The following is a 21,614-nucleotide window of genomic DNA, read 5'->3' as shown; positions in this document are numbered from 1 at the left end:
TATGCAAATTTAATTGCATTGATTACAGGCCTCATTTGGGTTTCTTGAGGTAAAAGTAGGGTTTGAGGAGGGATTTGAAGGAAGAGAGAGACAGAGATGTGGCAATTCTTGCATATTTCTTGATAGCGCTTTCTATATGGTATGGAGTATAATGGAGAAATGGTAAGGAGAGGTTGGCTGCTCAACCACAGGAATAAGGTTTTAGGAATATCAATACAAAACAACAGCATCAACAATATCCTGATTTCCAATTAGGCGAAATCTGTTACCTCACTTGAGTTTTTTCCTTCTCCTCAGGGCTCAGCTGATTCCTACACCAGCCGCCCATCGTTGGACTCTGACGTGTCGCTAGAGGAAGACCGCGAGGGTGGGAAGCGAGAAGTGGAGAACCAAGCCCAGCAGCAACTTGAGAAAGCCAAGGTACTGGATGGGGAGGGCATGCTAGCCTTGTTTGGCTTTGGCTAGGCTGAGTGTTGTTAGGAGACCCCTATTCCCCTCAGGGGCTACCATACCCGGAGTGGTTTAACAAGCAGACCCTCTTCCCAGGGAACTCTGGGAATGGTAGTTCTCTGAAGGGAACAGGGGTCTCCCAACAACTTTTAGCATCCTTAACAAACTGCAGTTCCCAGGGTTCTTTGGGGAAGCCATGACTTAAAGTGCTATGATACTGCTTTAGATATAAGGTGCAGATGCTGGGGTAGGGAGCCTGTGGCCTTCCAGATATGGCTGGACTACAACTCTCATCATCCCTGGCCATTAGCTATGCTGTCTGGGTCTGATGGAAGTTAGAGTCCAACAACAACATCTGGAGGGCCACAGGTTCTCCAGCCCTGACCTAGGTTTGCTGAAAAACAATTGTAACAAGCAGTAAAGTGTGTGTGTGTAAATGTTGTATTGCCATCCGTTGCACATTCTGGAAAGGATGAGGCATCTTTCAAGAGAATGGTATCTCAGGCACCCCACCTTCCCTAAACAATGACCCCAAAGTGATCCACAAGCATGTGCTTAATACATAATGATGCCATTTCTGCTGGATGATGCTGTATATGAGTTGGGGTGGGATTGCTCTTCAAATGCTTCTTGGGTGGCACCATAGCTGCCCTTTGTTCTGGATTCTGAAGACTACCCAGAGCAGGGGAGGGAGCAGTTATGGCCATCTTCTCATTGGCTTTCATGACAGTGGCTTCTTCTCTTTTTCTTAGATTTTAATCAGTGTATTGAAAACATTTATGTCCATTTGTTCCAAAGGCAGCTTGCAGATAATACGCAAGCCAATGGAGTGACCTTTATTAGTGAACAAAAGGGGAACAGGCTCCAATCAGGTATGGGAAGGAGCCTACCAGTGGGTACTGTGCACATTCTCTGGCCATAGCTAAAGTCTAGACTGAAGGCAACGTAGACATTACAAAGCAGATTCAGGTAACAGTTTCCTGAAGATTTTTTTATTATTAAATGAAAAGCAGTGCTTGAGGCTGTGGACCTGATTAGAGGAGTTTTACAGGGGGAGGAAAGCATTGCTTTGCCCTTTCCCCTTGTGCCTTTTTTTTTGGCTCAGATTTCCTCCTGCAGCTGCTTTTGTCATTAGTGAGGAGAAAGTATGGGTGTCTGAAGATTTCTAAATGTGACGTTTAATTTGGCCTTAGGAAGCTGTTTTCTGTGTAATCTATATTACATTAGTTGAGATATGTGTATAATACAATGGCTAAGAGGCCAGGCTGTGAATGAGGTTGTCTTTGGTTTGAATCTTGCTACAGCTATGAACTCATGAAGCAGCTGTACCCTGTCCCTAAGCGACCCTTACCTGCAATATGTGGATAATAAAAGTGATCTACCTTGTGGGGCTGTTATGAGGATTATACATGAAGTGCTTTAAACTATTATTATTATTATCATTATTATTATTACTATTATTATTCTCCTGCCCTTCCTCCCAGAAGGAGTCCAGGGCAGCAAACAAAACACTAAAAACACTCTACAACATCTTAAACGCAGACTTTAAAACATATTAAAACAAAACATCTTTAAAAACATCTTAAAAAGCAATTCCAACACAGACACTGACCAGGATAAGGTCTCTACTTAAAAGGCTTGTTGAAAGAGGAAGGTCTTCAGTAGGCACCGAAACAATAAAAGGGATGGTGCCTGTCTAATATTTAAGGGGAGGGAATTCCAAAGGGTAGGTCCCACTACACTGAAGGTCTGCTTCCTACGTTGTGCGGAATGGACCTCCTGATAAGATGGTATCTGCAGGAGGCCCTCATCTGCTAAAAGATATGAGACCATCCCTGTCTAATCAGGGAACGGCAGGGGGGTGGAAATGTACAGAGTGAGCATCCTAAAGTCCTCTATTCAGATGACTCCAACATCCAAGCCAAACCTTGTTCAGTCTAGAGATCTTGCTAGGGAACTAGCCAGCCTCAAGAAAGGGCAACAAAGACCAAATGGTACGTTTCTTTGTCCAGCTTCCTCAGTGGGAAGTCAGCTGCCCTCTGGAGCTGGCCATAATTATGATGGTGATTGATCCTAGGCATTTGTTGTGGGATGGGATGTGACAAAAGTTGCAGAGGACCTGGCACTGACAGACTCCCTCTCTGGTTTCTTTTCCCTCTCAGCACAAGCCAGTCGCGTTTGCTGTTCGTACCAATGTCAGCTACTGTGGTACACTGGATGAGGAATGTCCTGTGCATGAATCTGCCATCAACTTTGAAGCCAAAGACTTCTTGCACATCAAAGAGGTGGGGCCTGGGTGGAATTAGGGATAGGTGCAAGTTGTGTGAAGAGAAGATATGGAGTTTCCAACAGCAGCTTGTGTTTGTAGTACCTCTATTTCCCAGAGGTACGATGCCATTGTTTGTGCATGCATGCTCTCTCATAACAGCAGAACTAGAAGTGGAATGGGGGGAGATTCAGGATAAGCAAAAGGAAGCACTTCTTCACATAGCACATAATTAAACTATGGATTTGCTACCACAAAATGTAGCGATGGCCACCAACTTGAACAGCTCCAAAGGGGGATTAGACAAACTGATGGAAGATAAAGCTGTCAGTGGCTACTGGTCTTGATGGCTGTGTACTGTCTCCAGGATCAGAGTCGGTATGGCTCTGAATACCAGTCACTGGGGAATCGAAAGTGAAGAGAGTACCATGTCCTATTGTTGGCTACCCAGAGGCATCTAGTTGGCCACTGGGGGAACAGGATGCTGGATTAGAGGGACCTTTGGTTTCATCCAGCAGAGCTCATCTGAAGAGCTCTTTTGCATATATAATTTGGAACCTCCTTGCCCCAGAGACTCACTGAAGGCCAAATCTAGGTGGCTTCCAGAAGTGGTGTCTAATCTTTTAAGTTCAAATAGGCTTTTGATGGCAGAAATAGTATGGAACAGGGCAAGAAGGAGAGTAATGAACTTATTTTTTTTAACTGAAATATTTTTAATATTAGCATGCAAAGCAAACATACCTGCAGCAGCATACCCACTCTGTCTGGATATCCCAGCTTCTTTCCATGACCCAGACCTAGCAAATACAGAGGAAGAGAAAGAGAGGGCGAGAGGAGGAAGGGGACTGGGGAAGAGGAAGTGAGACTAATTACAGAAATGGGGGTGGGGAAAATAAATTATTTAATTAATTAATTAATGTATATCCCTCCCGTCCTCCTGAAGGAGCCCAGGGTGGCAAAAACAATTTAAAAAGAAAAACGTACTAAAAACATTCCAAAACACAGTAACAATTAAACACATTATGGAACACAGTTAAAAAATATCCTAAAGCACAGCTTAAAAAAATTATTTCATCAGTGATCTTCAGATTGTCAGGAACAGTCCCCTCAGCCATCAAATGCTTGGGTAAACAAGCATGTTTTCAAGTTCCTTCTGAAAGTGGGGGAGACAGATGCACCTCACTGGGGAGAGCATTGCATAAATGGGAAGCCACGACTGAAAAGGCCCTGTCATAGGTCAGTGCCAACTGGGCAGTGCTCTGTGGCAGCACCCCCACCAAGGCCTTTTTTGCCGATTGTAAGGTCCGAGATGGTTGATATTGGAGAAGGTGCTCTTTTAGATCCCTGGGTCCCAAACTGTTTAAGGCTTTATACGCTCATAGTGACACCTTGAATTGGGCCCCAGTAGCTCACATGGTCCCATTGGGCTACCCCACTTCCCAGCCTAACAGCTGCATTCTGCACTTGCTGCACCCTCTGCAGCATCTTCAAGGGCAGCCCCATGTACAGCGCATTACTGTAGTTCAGATGGGAAGTCTTCAAAGCATGGACAACTGAGGCCAGGCCAGGAACTGCTGTAGCTGACAAATCAGCCTCAGCTGAGCGTAAGCACTGCTAGCCGCAGAAGCCACAGGATTCTAGTGGTCAGGTGGAATCTAGGAGTACTCCCAGACTACGAATCTCTTCCTTCAGGGGAGTACAATCCCTCCCAGAACAGATCACATACCTAATTCTCAGATATGGGAACCACCCACCCACAGCACTTCTATCTTATAAGGATTCAGCCTCAGTTTTTTAGCCCCTATTCAGCCCATCATTACCCCCCTCCAGGCACCTGTCCAACACCTTCAGAGACTCCTGATTCATATGGAAAGGAGAGACAGAGTTGCGTGTCATCAGCATACTGATGGCACCGTGCTCCAGATCCCAGGACGACAGCTGTCAATGGTCTGATATAGATGTTAAATAGCGTAAGAGACATAATGGACCTTGGGGGACTCTACAGCCCAAAAGCCATGGAGCCGAGCAACATTCTCCTAGTACTATTTTCTGGTAAGGGCCCTGCAGGTTGGAGCAGAACCGCTGTAATAGCAGTATCTCCTCCCACCTCCTGCAATTGCTCCAGGACACCAGGGTCAGTGGTGTCAAAAGCCACTGAGAGATCAAGGATAACCAACTAGATCACATTGCCCTGTCTCTTTCCTGATAAAGGTCATAAATCAGGGCTACCAAGGCTGCTTCTGTATCGAAACTGGTCGGAAGCCAGACTGGAATGGATCTAGATAATCTGCTTCCTTCAGGCATGTGTGAAGCTGGCCGGCCACCAACTTCTTGATCGCTTTGCCTAGAAAGGGATTATTAAGAGACTTCACGATAGTTTTTTAAAACCCCTGTATCCAGGGAGAGCCTCTTCAAGAGGGGCCGCACCACCGCCTCTTTCAAGTCAGTGGGCATAACTCTCTCCCATAGTGAGGCATTGACCATTCCCTGGAGCCATCCAGTCAATTTCCTCCTAGATTTTACCAACCATGATGAGCAGGGATCAAAAGGGCATGTAGTTGGCTTCAGTGCCACAAGTGTCCACATTCTTGGGCTGCAACAACTGAAACTGATCCCACAAGCTATAATTCGATAGTGCACCAGGGACCTCCAAGAAACCTGAACCAATTGTGGCATCAAGTTCTGCACGGATCAGAGTAATTTCCCCCTCAGACTGATTTGCACATCTCTCACAACAGGCTATGGAGTGGTGCGTTGTTGATGATACCACACTGGTCTGGATCAGCTCATTTACCACTCTAAACAGTTCTGCTGGGCAATTCACTGAGGATTCAATAGAGGCAGAGAGATATGTTCTCTTCACCACCGCCACCACCACCATGTGGTAGGGATGGCTATACACTCGTATCTCTCTTTGGTCAGGTTCATACCAGGAGTTGCGCCACCTGTGCTTTAGTCGATATCTGGCCTGCTTTGTTGCCTGGTGAAGCTCTACAAACATAGACTGGATGCTGTTTAATTTAGCGCTGGCTTCTCACCTTTTGAATGCTACGAATTTTGTGATTGCCACATCCAGAAGTTCCTCTGTCTGATATGTGACTTGGAATCAGGTTGCAGCCTTCCAATATTGGAGGGTGAGATGTACTATGGTGGCTTGCAATATTTTTCGTTAATTTATTAAAAATTAACATATTGTTACCCTGAAGATTCATAAATATAAAAAATATAAATTCTATACCCAACTGTTGACATGAGTAGCTTAATAAATGAGAGACACTTCTCCCTCCCTCTCTTCCTATAAATGGAAGGGAAGGATATTTAAAGGGCCCTGTTCCCCACCATTCCAACCCCACAGATCTTTGAAGCGTTAAATCTAATTTATGACTTCTACCATGCTATCTCTCCAGAAGTACAGCAATGACTGGTGGATCGGGCGGTTAGTGAAGGAAGGGGGAGACATCGCCTTCATCCCCAGCCCGCAGCGGCTGGAGGCCATTCGGCTGAAGCAGGAGCAGAAAGCTAGGTAAAAAGAGACATAACTCTGGCTCAGTAGGCCACATCAGCAAAAGAAAGGGTGTGATGGTTGTCTGTGGTGGGAGGCAGGAAGTAAATCTGGGAGTACACTGCTTTTATTATTAATAGTAGTAGTAGTAGTAGTAGTAGTAATTATTATTATTATTTGTCACTTATTACAAATTTTGGCTCAAAGTGACTTACAGTTTTTAAAAGCATCTAATATAACATTTAAAATCCATTAGCAAAACAAAAACATTGTTAACTAAAAGTGCTCATGCAGCAATAACATCGAAAGGACATAACCTACTCCACCCCAACTAAAAGATGAACACCAATTAGGAGCAAGATGCCTGGGTGAATAAAAGCATTTTCACCCGCCACTTAAAGATTGAGAGCGATGGTGCCTGGTGGACCTCTCTGGGGAGAGCATTCCATAGTTGGGGAGCCACCACTGAGAAGGCCTGATCTTGTGTTGCCACCCTCCGTGCCTCCCTCAGACAGGCACATGAAGAAGGGTGCCTGGATACAAATTCAACACATAAATCAATAAATAAGGCTGTATAGGTCAAAACAAGCACTTTGGCTTGAGCCCGGAAACTAACCATCAGCCAATGCAGTTGGGTCAGGATCAGTGTTATATGATCAGACCTCCTACTTCCAGTCAACAATTTAGCCACTGAGTTCTGCACTAGCTGCAGTTTCCGAACTGTGTTCAAAGGCAGCCCCATGTATAACACATTGCAGCAATCTAACCTAGAGGTTACCAGAGCATAGACAACAGAAGCCAGGCTATCCTTATCCAGATAGGGATTTAACTAATAACTTCTTCAGATTGGAACCCTGGGCTCTCCCTGCTTTTAATTAACAATATTATGATAATGTAATTTGTTATTTAATTTTTGTAAATTATATTGTTTTTATTGTATTTTTATTGTATTTTATACCTGTGTTTATTTTTGTTTGTAAGTCGCCTTGAGGGCCTTTGGCCGAAAGGCGGGGTATAAATAAAATTTAATAATAATAATAACAACAACAACAAATAGGGTCGCAGCTAGATCTGGATCTTAAAGTACCTCCAAACTGCACACCTGCTCCTTTAGAGGAAGTGCAACCCCATCCAGAACAGGTTGAACCCCAGCTATCCAGTGAGAAACCACCCACTAACAACACCTCAGTCTTATCTGGATTGAGCTTCAGTTTATTGGCTCTCATCCAGTCCATCACTGGGACCAGACAGTGGTCCAGCACATCCACAGCCATGCCTGCTAATGTAAAGGAGAAACAGAGTTGTGTGTCATTTGCATATTGATGACAACACACTTTGAATCCCCTCATGACCTTTGTTAGTGATTTCAGGTAGAATTTAACAGCATGGGGGATAAAACCAACCCCTTTGGCACCCTACATTGGAGGGTCCATGGTGCAGAACAGCATCCCCCAAGCACCACCTTCTGGTGGTGGCCATCCAAGTAGGACCGGAACCACTGTAAAGGGGTACCACCCACACCCAAATCGGACAGCCACTCTAGAAGAATAGCATGGTCATCGAATGACTATTCAATGGTATCCAAAGCCACAGAGAGAACAAGGAGAATCAACAGGGCTGCACTCCCCTGTCTCTCTCCTGACAAAGGTCATCAAACAGGGCAAGCAAGGCAGTTTCTGTGCCAAAACCAGGCCTAAATCCCAACTGAAATGGATCTAGAAACCTTCCTCCATCTAAAAAAGTTCTTAGGTAGGCAAATTCGGACCAGTGTGCAGAATTGTGGATGATTTTAATATACATATTCAGATGATTTGATGCTGATTTTAAGATCGGCGTCACTGAAAAGTAACATGGGAAGCCAACATTTGTATTGTGCATCACCTTCAGTATGCAGCACTGAATCTTATTTGTTTGATAAAACTGGGCTTTGAGAGAGGATGCTTTATATAGGTGGCTGCTGAATCTTCTAGGCTTTGCGGAGAAGCTTGAGTTGAACATTTCTCTCCTGTTGTCAAACTGACTTTCTCTCTTCTTCCTCAACTAGGCAATCTGGAAATCCTGCCATCAGCAACAGGCGATCGCCTCCCCCATCACTAGGTAAAAGTATAAATAGGGCTGGGGGGTTGTCATGATTCCGAGGGAGTGCTGTATGAGGTACTGGGTACAGAATCCAACTTCTTGAGAATCTTTTTATTCAAACCAAACACAATCACAAAAGCAACTTTCTAGTCCTTATGGCAGCAATTATATGCTTGAAAATGTTTGGATGCCTGTCAAAATCTTAACGTGTTTTTGTGAACAGAAAACAAAAGAAATAAACCATAGACACTTTTGTTTAAAACTATTCTGGTGTTATGTTCACATTAGCAATGATTTATGTAGTTATGCATGATCTAATTAACGCATGTTGACAACACAACATACAGTATTTTTTCTTGCCATCTGGAAAGACTCATTGCTCAAATATGAAATAGCTAACCACAAGCCCAGGGTGATCACAGTGATGCTGGGAGGGCAATAATCGCTATCCCACCCTGCGGGGAGGAGGATCATCCTACCCAATTGGAAATACCTAGAAAGAGAACGGAGGAAATCAAGAGTTGAGAGCAATTGGAAGATAACTCATATTCTACTTGGCACCAGAACAGAGATGGGGGAACTGTGGCTGTCCAGGTGTTGTTGGGTTCTAGCTCCCATCAGCCCCAGCCAGCATGGCCAATGACCAGGGATGATGGGGGATGCAGCCCAGCAGCACCCAGAGGGCCATTGATTCTCCATCTCTGCACTAGAAGATGCATAGCGCCAGGCGGTGGATTTGAGTTAGAGGTCAAAAGCTCTTCTCTCTGGCCTCCTGGCAGAAGATGAAGCATGGAATCCAGGGAGCATGACTTCTTGCTAACTCCTGCTGAAGATACTTAACATAAGACCTATTGTACATTTATAGGAACTTGCCTGTGAAAATGATGCAATGATATGACCAGGTTTATGACATGACATGATATGACAAAGGTCAACCCATCCAATCAGTATGCACTTTTGCTCCTTAGGAATAGGTAGCAGCTCAGGAGTCTAGGTGAAATAAAGGTCAGATACAGACTGACAAAATTGTGTGTGTGTGTGTGTGTGTGTGTATTTCTACAATTTTATCTTGTAACCCTAACTCTCCGTAATACCAGTACTGGGCTGGATTGCTTCAGTCTTTAGTGTTTCTGCATGCCCTGACCCTAGCCTTGGCCCTTTGCTGTGGGGATGCTAGGAAATGTAGTCTTCTCTGCACCCTCTACAGAGGAGCAAAAAAGTGTAGAGATGATTATCCTTAGTCAGCCCTGTCCCATATCTCTTTCTCCCAGTCTGCCTGTCTCTGAAGAGAGCACCACCCAAACTCCAAGTCATTCATCCGGATTCACATTAATATTAAGAGTTTTGTGTGCGCAGCCATCCACTGAATAATTTCTAACTAAATGAGCAGTGCTGAAGCCTGATCCTGCTCTCAAGTTGCACCTTTTGACATGCTGGATCCACAAGCCTTACTTTTTTGTCCAAGAATTTTCCATATATGGCAAGGGAAAGGCCCTCTGCATGTGCTCAGAGGCACTCTTTGAAAAGTAGAAAGGGCATTAAACTACTGCTACTGAGGCAGGCTTTAATTCGCCACCCCATTTTCAGAAACAGCATGTGTGTGCTCACTAGTGTTAGTGTGCACCGTATTTTGTTTGTTTGTTTTGTGAAAAATGCCTGACAAGGCTTCCACCTTGCCAGTTTTACCTATGTCAGGACTTCTGTTTTTTCCTTGCCAGTTTCACTTGAGAGAGAGGGGACCAAAAAGATATTGCTGGAAGGGTGGTTGGATAGGTAATGCTAGAAGGGGAGAGTTACTTGTATAATTATCACCAACAACACACTGACACTCCTCCATACTGAGTGAGACAAGGGCACTGCTATCTCAGTACACGCTGGGAAGAATTGCGTTGCAGCTATATTGGAAGCTAAAAGAGAAGGAATAGAGAATTGCTATAAAAAGTCACAAAAATGGGGGTGGCACAGCAGTGTGATCATTTGTCTGGATTCTCAGGAAGAAACGAGTGCGCACATGGTGTCAATACTAGAGAGAAAGGCTCGTGTGTGAAAGCACCCTTGGAAGCCAGAGGAGCTGGTCAAAATTTAAGGGCTAGAACTTTACTACGTAGCGTAGACAGATAGCTCATTGCCTTTCCACACAACTAGCAAAACCACATTAAACCACACAAAATAGTAGCAATTACAGAATAGGTTTCTGTTTCCTTAGTACAAGATTTGGATTTGGTATCCTGGGCATCACATGTTAAAAAACTTTTAGTGCCACACATGCAGATCCCTGAGAATAAGCCACTGTTGCCAATGCTGTGACTTCAGATTAGTCTCTGCAAGGGAAGCTGAGTTAGACTTACCTTGTACCTGTCACATTTGGTAATGATGCCAGATATACCTTGGATGAATGAGGTTAGGAAAGCAGCTGAATTAGGAGTGCAGCCCCTTGCTTATGTTGCAATTCCAAGAGAGCAAATCTCCTATATTGCAGGGCCCCTAGTACTTCCTACAGTCTTTCTCATTTGCTGATTCTTCACTGTTGACGATCCCATATTTTCTTTCTTTTCCAACAAGCTAAACAGAAGCAAAAGCAGGTAAGGACTTAATACTGGGATTGTACTTGTTCAATGTTGTTTCAGTTCTACAAATGGGAGACGGGGTGTGAACTGTGAGGCCATCCTGTCTAACTCTGAACAAAGTGGCTTTGATGCTAGAATCGCATCTGACATGGAGTTGCTTTAGGTTGGCGCAGCTGTTTTGTGTGCTGCAGTGGTGGGACTTCCTCTACCACAGGACCACATCAATGTGCGTGTGCGTGTGCGTGTTATTCACTTTGTAGGCCAGCACAGAAATGCAGCAGGCTACCTAAGCAGGAAAAGATCAATCAGTCCCTCCCTTGGCTTCCTCCCCATACCCAGCATGGGAATACGGGAGGAGAGAAAGGTTGGTGGCATAGTGTCCACTGGAGCGGGGGAGGGGGAGGGGAGGCAATTGCTGTTCCTCAAAGAACCAAAATCTCTAGATTTCCAGCTTTCACTTTTTAAAAAAACGTTTCTAGCATTTGTAGAACCTTAGATACGAGTCAAAATTTATTGGTGCTCTTCTCATTTGTGTGGAAAAACTAGCTTGCTCCCCTCCCTTTCATTGTTTTACTTTACCTCCCCCCGTCCTCGAAAAAATTCTTGCGAACACCCATGATTATCGGTTTTGATTGCTGTGGCTTCCCTTTATGGGCACAGTTGGAGAGGGCAGCACAGGGCTGCGGAGAGGAGGGTGAGCGGGAGAGCCCCCTGCAGGCCCATAGGCCAGTCGTTTTCTGTGGTAGGGAGTTTGCAGCCTGCTCCTGTTGTGTGATACTGCAGCAAAAGCAAAGCAAAAGAGATTCTGGGGTGGAGAGATCTGGGGCCTCATCACTTGGGGTTGTGTGCATGCATTTCTGAAGAAAGCCTCTACTTTGTCATTACTGCTCCTCCTTCTACTTTCTGGGCTGCAGAGGATGGGAACAACAAACACTTTGTGACATGCCCTCCTTTTTACAGGCGGAGCACATCCCCCCATATGATGTCGTGCCCTCCATGCGGCCAGTGGTGCTGGTGGGGCCGTCGCTAAAAGGATACGAGGTATGGCAACCTGGAAGGGGCAAAATTCTCCTCTAAGCCCACATTCCCAAATATGCTACTATTGGCTGTTGTAGTCATTTGACTAGCACCACTGCACTTCCCCTGCCCCCTCTGTCTTTCCTTTCAGGTTACAGACATGATGCAGAAAGCTCTCTTTGACTTCCTCAAGCACAAATTTGATGGCAGGTAAGACACTGTCTGTCTGAAATGAGCCATTTCTCCCCCACCTGCTCCACCCCACTCCCCGCTCAGTTCCTGTGCCGCAAGGGAATATGGGTAATGGGCTTGCTGCCTGTCATCCTGTGTTTTAGGATCTCCATCACACGCGTCACAGCTGACCTGTCACTGGCCAAGCGCTCAGTGCTCAACAATCCAGGCAAGCGGGCCATCATTGAGCGATCCACAACCCGGTCCAGCATCGGTGAGTCCCATCAGGCCCCTAAACGATGAAGGGAGCTGACAGGCAAGCAGTTGGCATTGTTATGCCCTTTCTCTATCGGGCATCCCAGCCTCTCTGTATATAGCAACTGTGTTCCTGGGAGAAAGCTAGGCTAGTTTCTCCTCTTTCTATGGGTAGTATGCAGTTTGTGGGTGTATCAGAATTCACTGCACTGTTTCCTTCATAGCCATCTCTTGCTTCTTTTTCTTTTTCCTGTTGCTCCCCCCTCAATAATTTTCAGGATCTTACTTTGAATCTGTATTCCACAGAGGACTTGGGGGGGGGGTGCACTCTGAAAATTTGCAGACTCAAACATGCCTGCGGAAACTAAACACTTAAACATTTCTTTAAAAAATTTTTTTTTAAGGGGGGGGTTGTTTGTTGCTGTAATGCTGTGACTGCTTGCCTGAGCATGGCTGTGGCAACACAGTTCTAAAATCACCTGGTCAGAGGCCAGCCTTTCCATGTATTCATGTTCAGGAAGGGCTGTAACTAAGTGAAACCCCAGAACATACTTAGGGTGCACAGGGCAGGAAGAGAGGAGATTATTCCATTGCACAAGGAGAAATCCTTGCCGTGACGGAACGGTTTGCTTAGCACTGTGTTGAATATAACCTTATCCTGTCAAGAATAATTTGGCTAGCTTTTCAGATGTGTACACTCAGAGTTGATACTGTTCGGAAACTCTGATCCTGCCACTGATCAAGGTGAGCTCACACAACTTGCTTTTACTGGACAAACGTTATTATGATGTGAAAAGTTCCCATGTTTTTTTCATGGTTATCCGTTCTTATGAACCCATTGCCTCATGTGGGGTAAAAAGAAAAGGATGGCACAATCAAGTGCAATGTCCTGATGCTGCTTCTTACACGTTAGATGTACAGTTATAATTGCACATGTGGGAATGTGCTTGTGCAGACTGCAGATGGAGTGGCAGAGCATCATGTGGCTGCATCTCAGAATGAGAAACCTTAGAAGAAGCATGTTTTTTTCACCTCACCTTGACATTGCACTGTAAAACTGTATTGTGTGAGGTCACCTGAAGTCTCTTGATCAGCAGCCTCATTGTTCTCCTTGAATTCACCTGATGTCTTGAGTTTCTCTGCCTCCTGCAATAGCCATATTAGCCACATGTTGAAGTTATTTATATACCCTTTATGTCCTATTGAGATAGCTTATAGCAGCATTTTCAAAAGTACTTCCTGCTCATTTCCCAAGCATACACTCTTGGACCTCATTAGCATGTCACGCTAAGCCAAACCATGGCTTGGTGTGAGTGTCCAGGCTCCCAGAGGGGAGATTGTGGTCACTTTGATCCTTCCTTGTCATTTTGCTGCTGTGCCTTGCTGCTGTGCCATGGTTTGGCTAAGTCTGAACCCAGGCTTATTGTTTAGCTCTCTCCAGACTAGTGATATGCTGTAACCAAGGTTTCTTTAATGATTTATGATTTGTGGATTGTCTAGGAGAGCTACGCTATGAGCTCAGGTTTGGATGACATGCTAAGCCAAACCATGGCTGAGTTCAGTGCAGCAGCAGAAAAACCAGGGAGGAGCAAAGCAGCCGCGATCAATTCCAGCACCAGCCCCTGCAGGCCCCTGCCTCCCTCCTGCACATGTGCGCACTTAAATGTGCCACAGTGCCACCATCCGATTGTGGCCTGTGGCCTGATGCTGGTGGGGATCACTGAATAGGAGATCCACCCTCCCAGCTGCAGAGGCCCTCGGCCAGCCACAGGGGCCCTCAGCCAGTACCTGTCCGGGCTGCCTGCTGGTGCCAGGCCTGGCTACAGTTTTCTCATCCAGAAGCTATGCACTCATGATTCACACTAAACCATGGTTCGGCTTAGCGTGATGTGCAAACCAGGCTTTACTCTCTTCCCTACACATTGGAGTGCATCTCCCCAACTTTCCCCTCCTGCTCAATCCCCTGGCTCCTCTCCCATTTTCCTCAACTCTCTGCATCTCTCCAGACTCTTTCCTTATTCTTTGCATGGTCTCCCTTGCAATGCAGGTTGCCCTGTGCGACTGTAAATTTTTATAATATTATTACAGTTTATTTGTATACCACGTTTGGCCCAAACACCCCCAAAGTTGTGAAAAGTATATTAAAACAACAACAATCTACGGTGGCATAGATCAATCAGCTAGTAAGCCAATGAAAGACAGCAAAAGAATGTAGGAGGGCCAGAGAGAAGCCTTCCCAAGCCAGAGGATTAAAGGGTGTTGTTACCAACCGAACATCCAACACTTTTAGGGGCTAGAAACCTGAACAGACAATTAGAAATACTAAGAAAGCTTACCCTAACTAGAAGAATTACAAGTGAAGATGGTTCTCCAGCCTGCAGTAAAAGCTGCGGTTTGAAAAGTGGTAAGGCGCAGTGGAGGTGAGACCCAAGAGAGGCAAGTGTGGGAATGTTGATGCCTGAGAGCTGCCAGAGGGATGGTGACAGACCAAAACCCTGTTTCCTGCCTGTTAGAGAGGCATCTGAGGCAGCCACCCTCCTGTTTCTTTCACAGCTGAAGTCCAGAGTGAGATTGAGCGGATTTTTGAACTGGCCAAATCCCTGCAATTGGTGGTGTTGGATGCGGATACCATCAACCACCCTGCCCAGCTGGCCAAAACCTCACTGGCTCCCATCATTGTCTACGTCAAGGTCTCCTCCCCAAAGGTAAGCAGGGTAGAAAGGGGATTCCTCTCCTGTGATTTAAATCATTCCTCATTTTTCTGAATGCCCTTTCAGCTTTTTCCAGTTGTGTTTTCCCTAGTGTTGCATTGGGCGATTGGTTCCTTCTGGCTACACTGTTATTCATCTAATCATTAGTTAAGCTGATTTCTGCTTAGATTTTTTAAAGTGTCAATCCCACCTTTTTCCTGACAGTATGGGGCCATGTGCAAAACAGAGATAGGGGACTTGTGAACCCCAGATGTTGTTGGATTGCCAGCTCCCATCATCCCTGACTATTAGCCTTGCTGGCTGGAGCTGATGGGAGTTGGAGTCCAACAACATTTGGAAGGCCCCAGGTTCCCCACTCGTTTAACCTTACAATTTTTTTTTATAAAAACGGAACCCCCGCAGTTCATAAAGTTAGCATTTCAGCTCAGGGCTTGGTCTCAGCTAGGTTTGTCAGATTGCAACTCGGAGATCTCCCCTTCCAATTGTCTACCCTGTCCAGATGTGGTCTACCCTCTCCATTTTCTATTTTACTGAGAAGGAATCCAAGGTGTGCTTGAGAATGGTGGCTGAGAGAAACCACTTGATGGTTTCATAGTAAGTACTAGTTCACAGTCTAGTCATCTCAGCCAGTGCACTATGCTCATTCTAGATGGCCCACTGGGTACCTTCCAACTCTGTAGCTCTGTGTCTTTCTTTTGTCGGAAGGTGCTGCAGCGACTTATCAAGTCCAGAGGGAAATCACAGGTGAAGCACCTCAACGTGCAGATGATGGCGGCAGACAAGCTTGTGCAATGTCCTCCAGTGAGTTTCTGAGTGGGGCTGTGTGTGTGTGGGGGGTATGCCTCTGCCCTGCCCTGGGCTCTGGCATTCTCTGTGCTTCCTCTAACTTCAGAATGCCACCCTCCTCTAGGCTTCCTCCTTTTAGCACTTCCTGGTCCCACTCTCAGTGGAATAAAAAAAACCCCTGGCAGGTGCCATTCCCATCTGTGGACATGCCCTTTCTTTTAAGAAACAGATGTGAAGTAATCTAATATGGTAAATGTGCCTTTGAGCATATCCAGAGTGCCTTTCCTACACCCCTGAACAATACAAGTGTGGTCTTAATGCATTTGGAATTCAGGAGTATCCTCACAGGACAAATGGCAAGGATTCATTTGCAAAGCTGAGTTCCAGCACCTTCTTATAGAAATTAAGCACTGCCCCTACCTCATCTAACAAACATTTTGAGGATGTAATCTCCCCTCTCTGTTTTTTTTGTTTGGGGGGGGAGGGGGAGAAATGTAAAGGTTGGAGCTTTTGGTGGCACACCTGTGCTGCTGCTGTCCATTATGCCAGTATCCTGTCCTTGCTTACGTTCACCACAGAACACTGTAAGCCTCATATTCTGGCTTGCTCACCACTCTGATGTCTGTGGGTGCGTCTGGATTCTGCCACTGAGGATCTGATCCTTTTCTCTGCCTTCTCATCCTTGTGGCTCATCCCCTTCCCCCAAGGAACTCTTTGATGTGATCCTGGATGAGAACCAGCTGGAGGATGCTTGTGAACACCTGGCTGAGTACCTAGAGGTATACTGGCGAGCAACCCACCACCCCACACACACTGTTGGTGGCCAGAACCTCATGACACCTTCTACTGCCATTCCAGGCCTGCAGGTATATAAGACAGGGATGCAGGGGGTGGTGGTGGAGAGAACCTGTGGGCCTCCAGATGTTGTTGGGACTGCAGATCCCACCGTCCTTGACCTTTGGATATGCTGGTTGAGGCTGATGGGAACTGAAGCCCAACAACATCTGGAGGCCCACAGGTTTTCCCCATCCCTGACATGAAAAATGCCTTGCTGAATCAGACCCAAATCCCATCTAGTTGTGCATCCTATTTCTAACAGCGGTCTGCCAGAAACTCACATGAAGGCAGCTGCCCTTTCCTGTGGCCCTGTCCCCAGCATCTGGGACTTGGATGTATTTTGCCCCTCAGACCCCACTGGCACACCAAGACCTTTTTTTTCTGTTTGGCCGCTTGAGGAATTCTCATTCAGCTGCACTGCCTATCCTAAACAATTTTAGGGAGGGTGAAAGGAATCTGTAGATAACCAGACTTTGGATGCATTCCCATATCTTGGAGGAAGTCCCATTGCTTCTGAGTAGGCATGTCTAGGATTTCACCATTTTTTTACAAAGACAGCTTTAAGGGGACCATCAGAGACAACTAAAATGAGTTGTCCTTAAGTGCAATTGAAATTAGTTATATGAGACGCATGCAGCACAATTCTATGCATGCTTACTGGGAAGTAAGTTCCATTGTATTCAGTGGCATTTGTTTCCAGGTAAGTTTGCATAGGATTGCTATTTTTAGTCACAAGTTAAGTTATTTCAATGGGATTTAAGTGTAATTGTAGTTGGATGACAGACCCTGCGCATAACCTGAGCAAGAGCATTGACTGCCTGGATGTGGTACACACCACTAGAGGGTGCTGTGTAGTTTGAAGTTTTTGTGACCCCACGTTACGTTTTCCTGTCCAGAATCAGGCCCCGTTGGGCAACGAGCACGGCAGTGAGTGCTCCCCGGTGGAGCATGACAGCTTGATGCAGTCAGACGAAGCCAGCAACGCTTCCCGCAAAACTTGGACGGCAGCATCTCAGCGCAGCTCCCGGCACCTAGAGGATGAATATTCAGATGCCTACACTGACCTGTACCAGCCTCATCGCAACCACAACAGCGGCCTCCACAGCACCAATGGCCACGACTCACAGGACCGCCTCCTGGAGCGTGAGTCTGAGCACAACCACAATGAGAGGAACTGGCAGCGCAACCGGCCCTGGGCCAAGGACAGCTACTAAGACCACCTGGCCAGGCACTTCCCACCCCTGGCCCAGGCAATCAGGGAACATAGGTCAAGGCTGCCGCTGCTGCCTCCGCCACCACCACCGCCACTACCACCACCTCTGCCTCCCGGGCTGAGTCAATTGCCTGGTATAAGCCTTCCTCTCTTTTCCCCTCCTAGCTCAGTATACAGGTCCTGCCCCAGTATACAGGTGCTATCCATGGAACCCCAGACACAGCCACAGCTGCCTGATTCCTATACACAGGATGGGTGAAGCCTCTTGCCCACCTTTGTTTTGGGTTATGAGGGCCACAGTAACGTTCTTGCAGGGTAAATTCCATTGGCAGCTTCTCATCCCAGGTCCATTGTTTTGGGGGAGGAGGAATTTACATATCTGTATCTCTAGGAGAGAGACACGCTGCGTGTGTGTGCGTGTGTATAAGAGAGAGGGAAAGGGAGTGAGAGCGCTGTGATTCTCTTTTTCTAATTCCAGGAGAGCAGGGCTGCATATCGGGACAAAGGAGGTTTAGCAGCCAGCAACACTGGGCTCGGTTTTCCTGGTGAATCTGAGTAGATGGTTAAAAAGCAAAAGGCCCAGAGAGTTGGCTTTTCCTTCATGATAAAGACTTGAACGTCAGTCCCATTCTTTGCTTTAGGCTAGTTCAGAAGTTACATGATGCAGTTGATGAGGAACACGAAAGTGTCAGCTATGGAAACTGCTGTGATCTGTGAGTTGGTTTTCAGATGGACAGCTGCGGTGAATGAAATCATTACATGTGTGGCACTGGTGTCTGTGCAGGTGCTTTGATGCATCAGAGACAGCAGCAAACAGCAGTTGAACTGTCCCTGGACTGAACCACTTTAGGTTGCACCAGGGGAAGGATTGCATAGCTGAACTTACCAGAAACAAATTGTCCACAAGGCAGAGAAAGTTTGACTGAAGTGCTTCTACCTCACATTTTGTTTTTGTGTGCAGGGAGCTTTTTAAAAAATATAGATGCAGAAACAGTCAATCATGCGATTCCCTTACCTATAGCCTGAAGTGGTACAATCCAGAAACAGTTCTTCCATATTTTCCTGTTTATGGCAATGGAGACATGAGCCACGGGATCAAGCTGTAGATGACAAGTTGCCTGCTCCACACCCCTTATCTGTGGCGTATCAAAGCACTCACATACAGTCACTGGTCCAAAAGAGGTTAACGCACAGCAGCTTTTCCACCTGAAGATGTTCTCCTGATGGAGGTGTATGTTTTTGAACATCATTGCTCACAGATGCTGCTGAGGCCAATGAGAGGGCTCCATGGCCTTCACCTTACACGGCTCCTATGAATGCAGAGAAAGAATGTCTCCATGTGCAAAGACATGCTCCAAAATAATATCGAAGCCACTCAGCATGTCTTTCTTTTTCCCTCTGTCACTCCTGATTTGGCTTCCGTGAATTGGAAACCCTACTAATTTTTAGGAGCCTAAGAGGCAAATTGCACATTTTACACACGCACATGTAAAAGCCTGATGGTTTAAAAAAAGTTTTAATAAAAACATTTGAGAGGGTGTGATTTTGGATAGGGGAGCAGCAAGCAAGAAGGGGTGCTCAATCATTTCCAAGCTGGCTCTACTCAAAATACTCCTCCGGTTGCTTCTCTGCTTGATGGAAGTCTGGATCCAGTCGGTGGGGAGAGGGTGGCATATGAGGAAGCATATTTTTTTGGGGGGGGTGATTTTGAGTAGCAAACAGACAGTGGAGAAAAGATGAAGCACCCCCTTTCACCCCTGCTGTCCCTCTGCTCAAAAATTTCAGCCTCCTCAGGCTGGGCATATAATGTTCTAGTTTGCTCCTAAACACAGGAAAAAGCTTTGAAGGAATGAACCATCATCTCCTTAAGAGTTAATAGTCTAAGCCTGTGTTTGACCCCTCTCCCCCTTGCACAGACTCTTGTCTCCTTTCAATGCACAGCCATCCCTCTGGTGGGATAACAGCATTTGTAAAGCAACAACATAAGATTCTCCCCCCCCCCTCAAATTCTCCATCCTCCGAGTTCTCTGCTATAATTGTATGAGGCCTTGATCTTCCATATTCAGTCTGTCTGGGAGGGGTGGGGAAGGTGCTGGGTACCAGCCGGCTTTCCTGCTTGGCAGTAATGCCTATCATCACATTTGGATTCTGTCTCGAGAAGGGAGGCACAGGGCTAGAGCCACCCCTCCATTTCCTGCTTCCTGTTTCATGCACAAAGTCCCCTACCTACCCCCACAGGCCCAGCTGACCTGCCTTCCCCTGCCCCCCAGACACCTCAACCACATCACTGGGCCATGGGTGGCAGCTCCCTGCCCTTCAAAAGCATGTATACACCTATCAGAAATCAGCCTGTAAATACTGCACGCTACCATCAGGGAGTTGTTTTGAGTGTCTATCGATTGCCCTGGACTGCCTGAAAGAGCTAAGGGAGTAGTGTCTTCCCCATCCTCAGCTTAGGTGGCTCCAGGGGTCAGGGAGACTGGGTTCTGTCCCTGCAGTCGCTGTTCAGTTGGCCACAACAACAGCTTTGTTACTATTCTTTTGTAGAGAGCACTTATTTCCCTGACAACGTGTAAGCGGTTTGAAACAAGCAGTTGCTGTTTATAGAATGCGGTTGGTCTGTCTTTTATTTGGAATATGGGCGGAAAGGCAGTGGGTCTACCAGAAAGGAAATTAAGACAATATTTTAGTTGGTGTACGCGCTCTTAAAAGAAAACATTATTAGGCCAACAGTGGGTTATAGAGGGAATATATGTGTGTAAGGTAGTGGGGCCTACAGGTTGGGCTGAAGTATTCAGTGCGACTCCCAGATTCAACACATCATCCACATCACAGCTGAGTTGACTAGTTCTTTGAGGCAGGGCCTAGGGGAGGCGGGAGGCATCGTAGACCCTTCAGAGACCAAATACAGTTCTCTAAGCCTCAGGACTCTTCCCCAGGCTATAGCTCCTCACTGGCCTTCCTCAGCACCCACCCCAAGCTGCTTTTACCATATAGAAATGCAGCCTTGGAGTGTGATTATCTCTCTTGCTTGCCTTGATGGAGAAACCAAGGGGCAGTGAGGGTGGAGGGTAGGAAGGAATGTAGAAGCCTTTTGACATATGTGGCTGGAACGTACCTTGCTGTACAAAGGGGGAAGAGTTGCATCAGTTTCTCCACCCGCTCTTTTCCTCTGGCATGTGACCCCAGGAACGCTGCACAAGTGAATGTGGCACTTGGGTTCACCCTGAGCCTAGGACTCACTTTTCTACCTCACAAACCTATAGGTCCCACCATTCCTTAAGGGAATCTGTGACAGCTAATGTGGTGTATAAAAACAGGCGTTCGTAGTGAAATAGAAAATCAAAAAGAGCTCAGCTACAGTAAGTTTCATGTTAAGAAAATCCCCAAACACATCTAATTGCTATAGATGGACTTAATGAGGCATCCCTCACATAACTACACTATTAATGTCACTTGTGAAAAGGAAGGGGCAGGTAAGAGAGGTGGTTAACATTTAATATGGGCGTGCTGACTATTGCATCATATATTTCTCATATAGCCTTAAGTTAGAGTCTACTCTTTCAAGACCTTGGCTTTCAGAAAGTGATTTAAAGAGAACAATCAATCTAGCGTGCAGCAGAAGCTACAGAAGTGTAGCTACCCAGTGGCCAAAGCCCAGAAGACAAAGCTGGATCAAGAAACTGGTCAGCTTGTGCACACTGCCCTTAAATATATGTGGTGCAATCCTATACACCTTTACTCAGAAGTAGATCTTCTT

General features: G+C 46.2%; 1 protein-coding gene and 1 long non-coding RNA gene across 3 annotated transcripts in view; one reads left to right on the top strand and one right to left on the bottom strand.

Annotated features, from left to right (window-relative positions):
- The window catches only part of CACNB3 (calcium voltage-gated channel auxiliary subunit beta 3), a 34,459-nt gene extending 13,996 nt beyond the window's left edge, over window positions 1-20,463 (top strand). For both annotated transcript variants that reach the window (XM_061614813.1, XM_061614812.1), the window contains exons 2-13: window positions 298-420; window positions 2,613-2,735; window positions 6,124-6,239; window positions 8,263-8,315; window positions 10,860-10,879; window positions 11,825-11,905; window positions 12,033-12,091; window positions 12,217-12,326; window positions 14,861-15,012; window positions 15,724-15,819; window positions 16,512-16,670; window positions 17,538-20,463. In XM_061614813.1, the coding sequence (XP_061470797.1) occupies window positions 298-420; window positions 2,613-2,735; window positions 6,124-6,239; window positions 8,263-8,315; window positions 10,860-10,879; window positions 11,825-11,905; window positions 12,033-12,091; window positions 12,217-12,326; window positions 14,861-15,012; window positions 15,724-15,819; window positions 16,512-16,670; window positions 17,538-17,855 (1,410 nt within the window). In that variant the 3' untranslated portion in view covers window positions 17,856-20,463. The remainder of the gene's footprint in view (window positions 1-297; window positions 421-2,612; window positions 2,736-6,123; window positions 6,240-8,262; window positions 8,316-10,859; window positions 10,880-11,824; window positions 11,906-12,032; window positions 12,092-12,216; window positions 12,327-14,860; window positions 15,013-15,723; window positions 15,820-16,511; window positions 16,671-17,537) is intronic.
- Window positions 8,150-17,990, bottom strand: LOC133379468 (uncharacterized). The gene is made up of 3 exons (XR_009761182.1): window positions 17,477-17,990; window positions 13,345-13,453; window positions 8,150-10,859 (listed from the first exon to the last, which is right to left on the bottom strand). It is a non-coding gene; the product is annotated as an uncharacterized LOC133379468 (long non-coding RNA).
- Window positions 20,464-21,614: the final 1,151 nt, after the last annotated feature.

This window comes from Rhineura floridana, chromosome 3, assembly GCF_030035675.1.
Source record: "Rhineura floridana isolate rRhiFlo1 chromosome 3, rRhiFlo1.hap2, whole genome shotgun sequence".
Taxonomy (NCBI): domain Eukaryota; kingdom Metazoa; phylum Chordata; class Lepidosauria; order Squamata; family Rhineuridae; genus Rhineura; species Rhineura floridana.
Note: the sequence above shows the minus strand (reverse complement) of the source record. Positions and strands in the feature narration are given on the sequence as shown.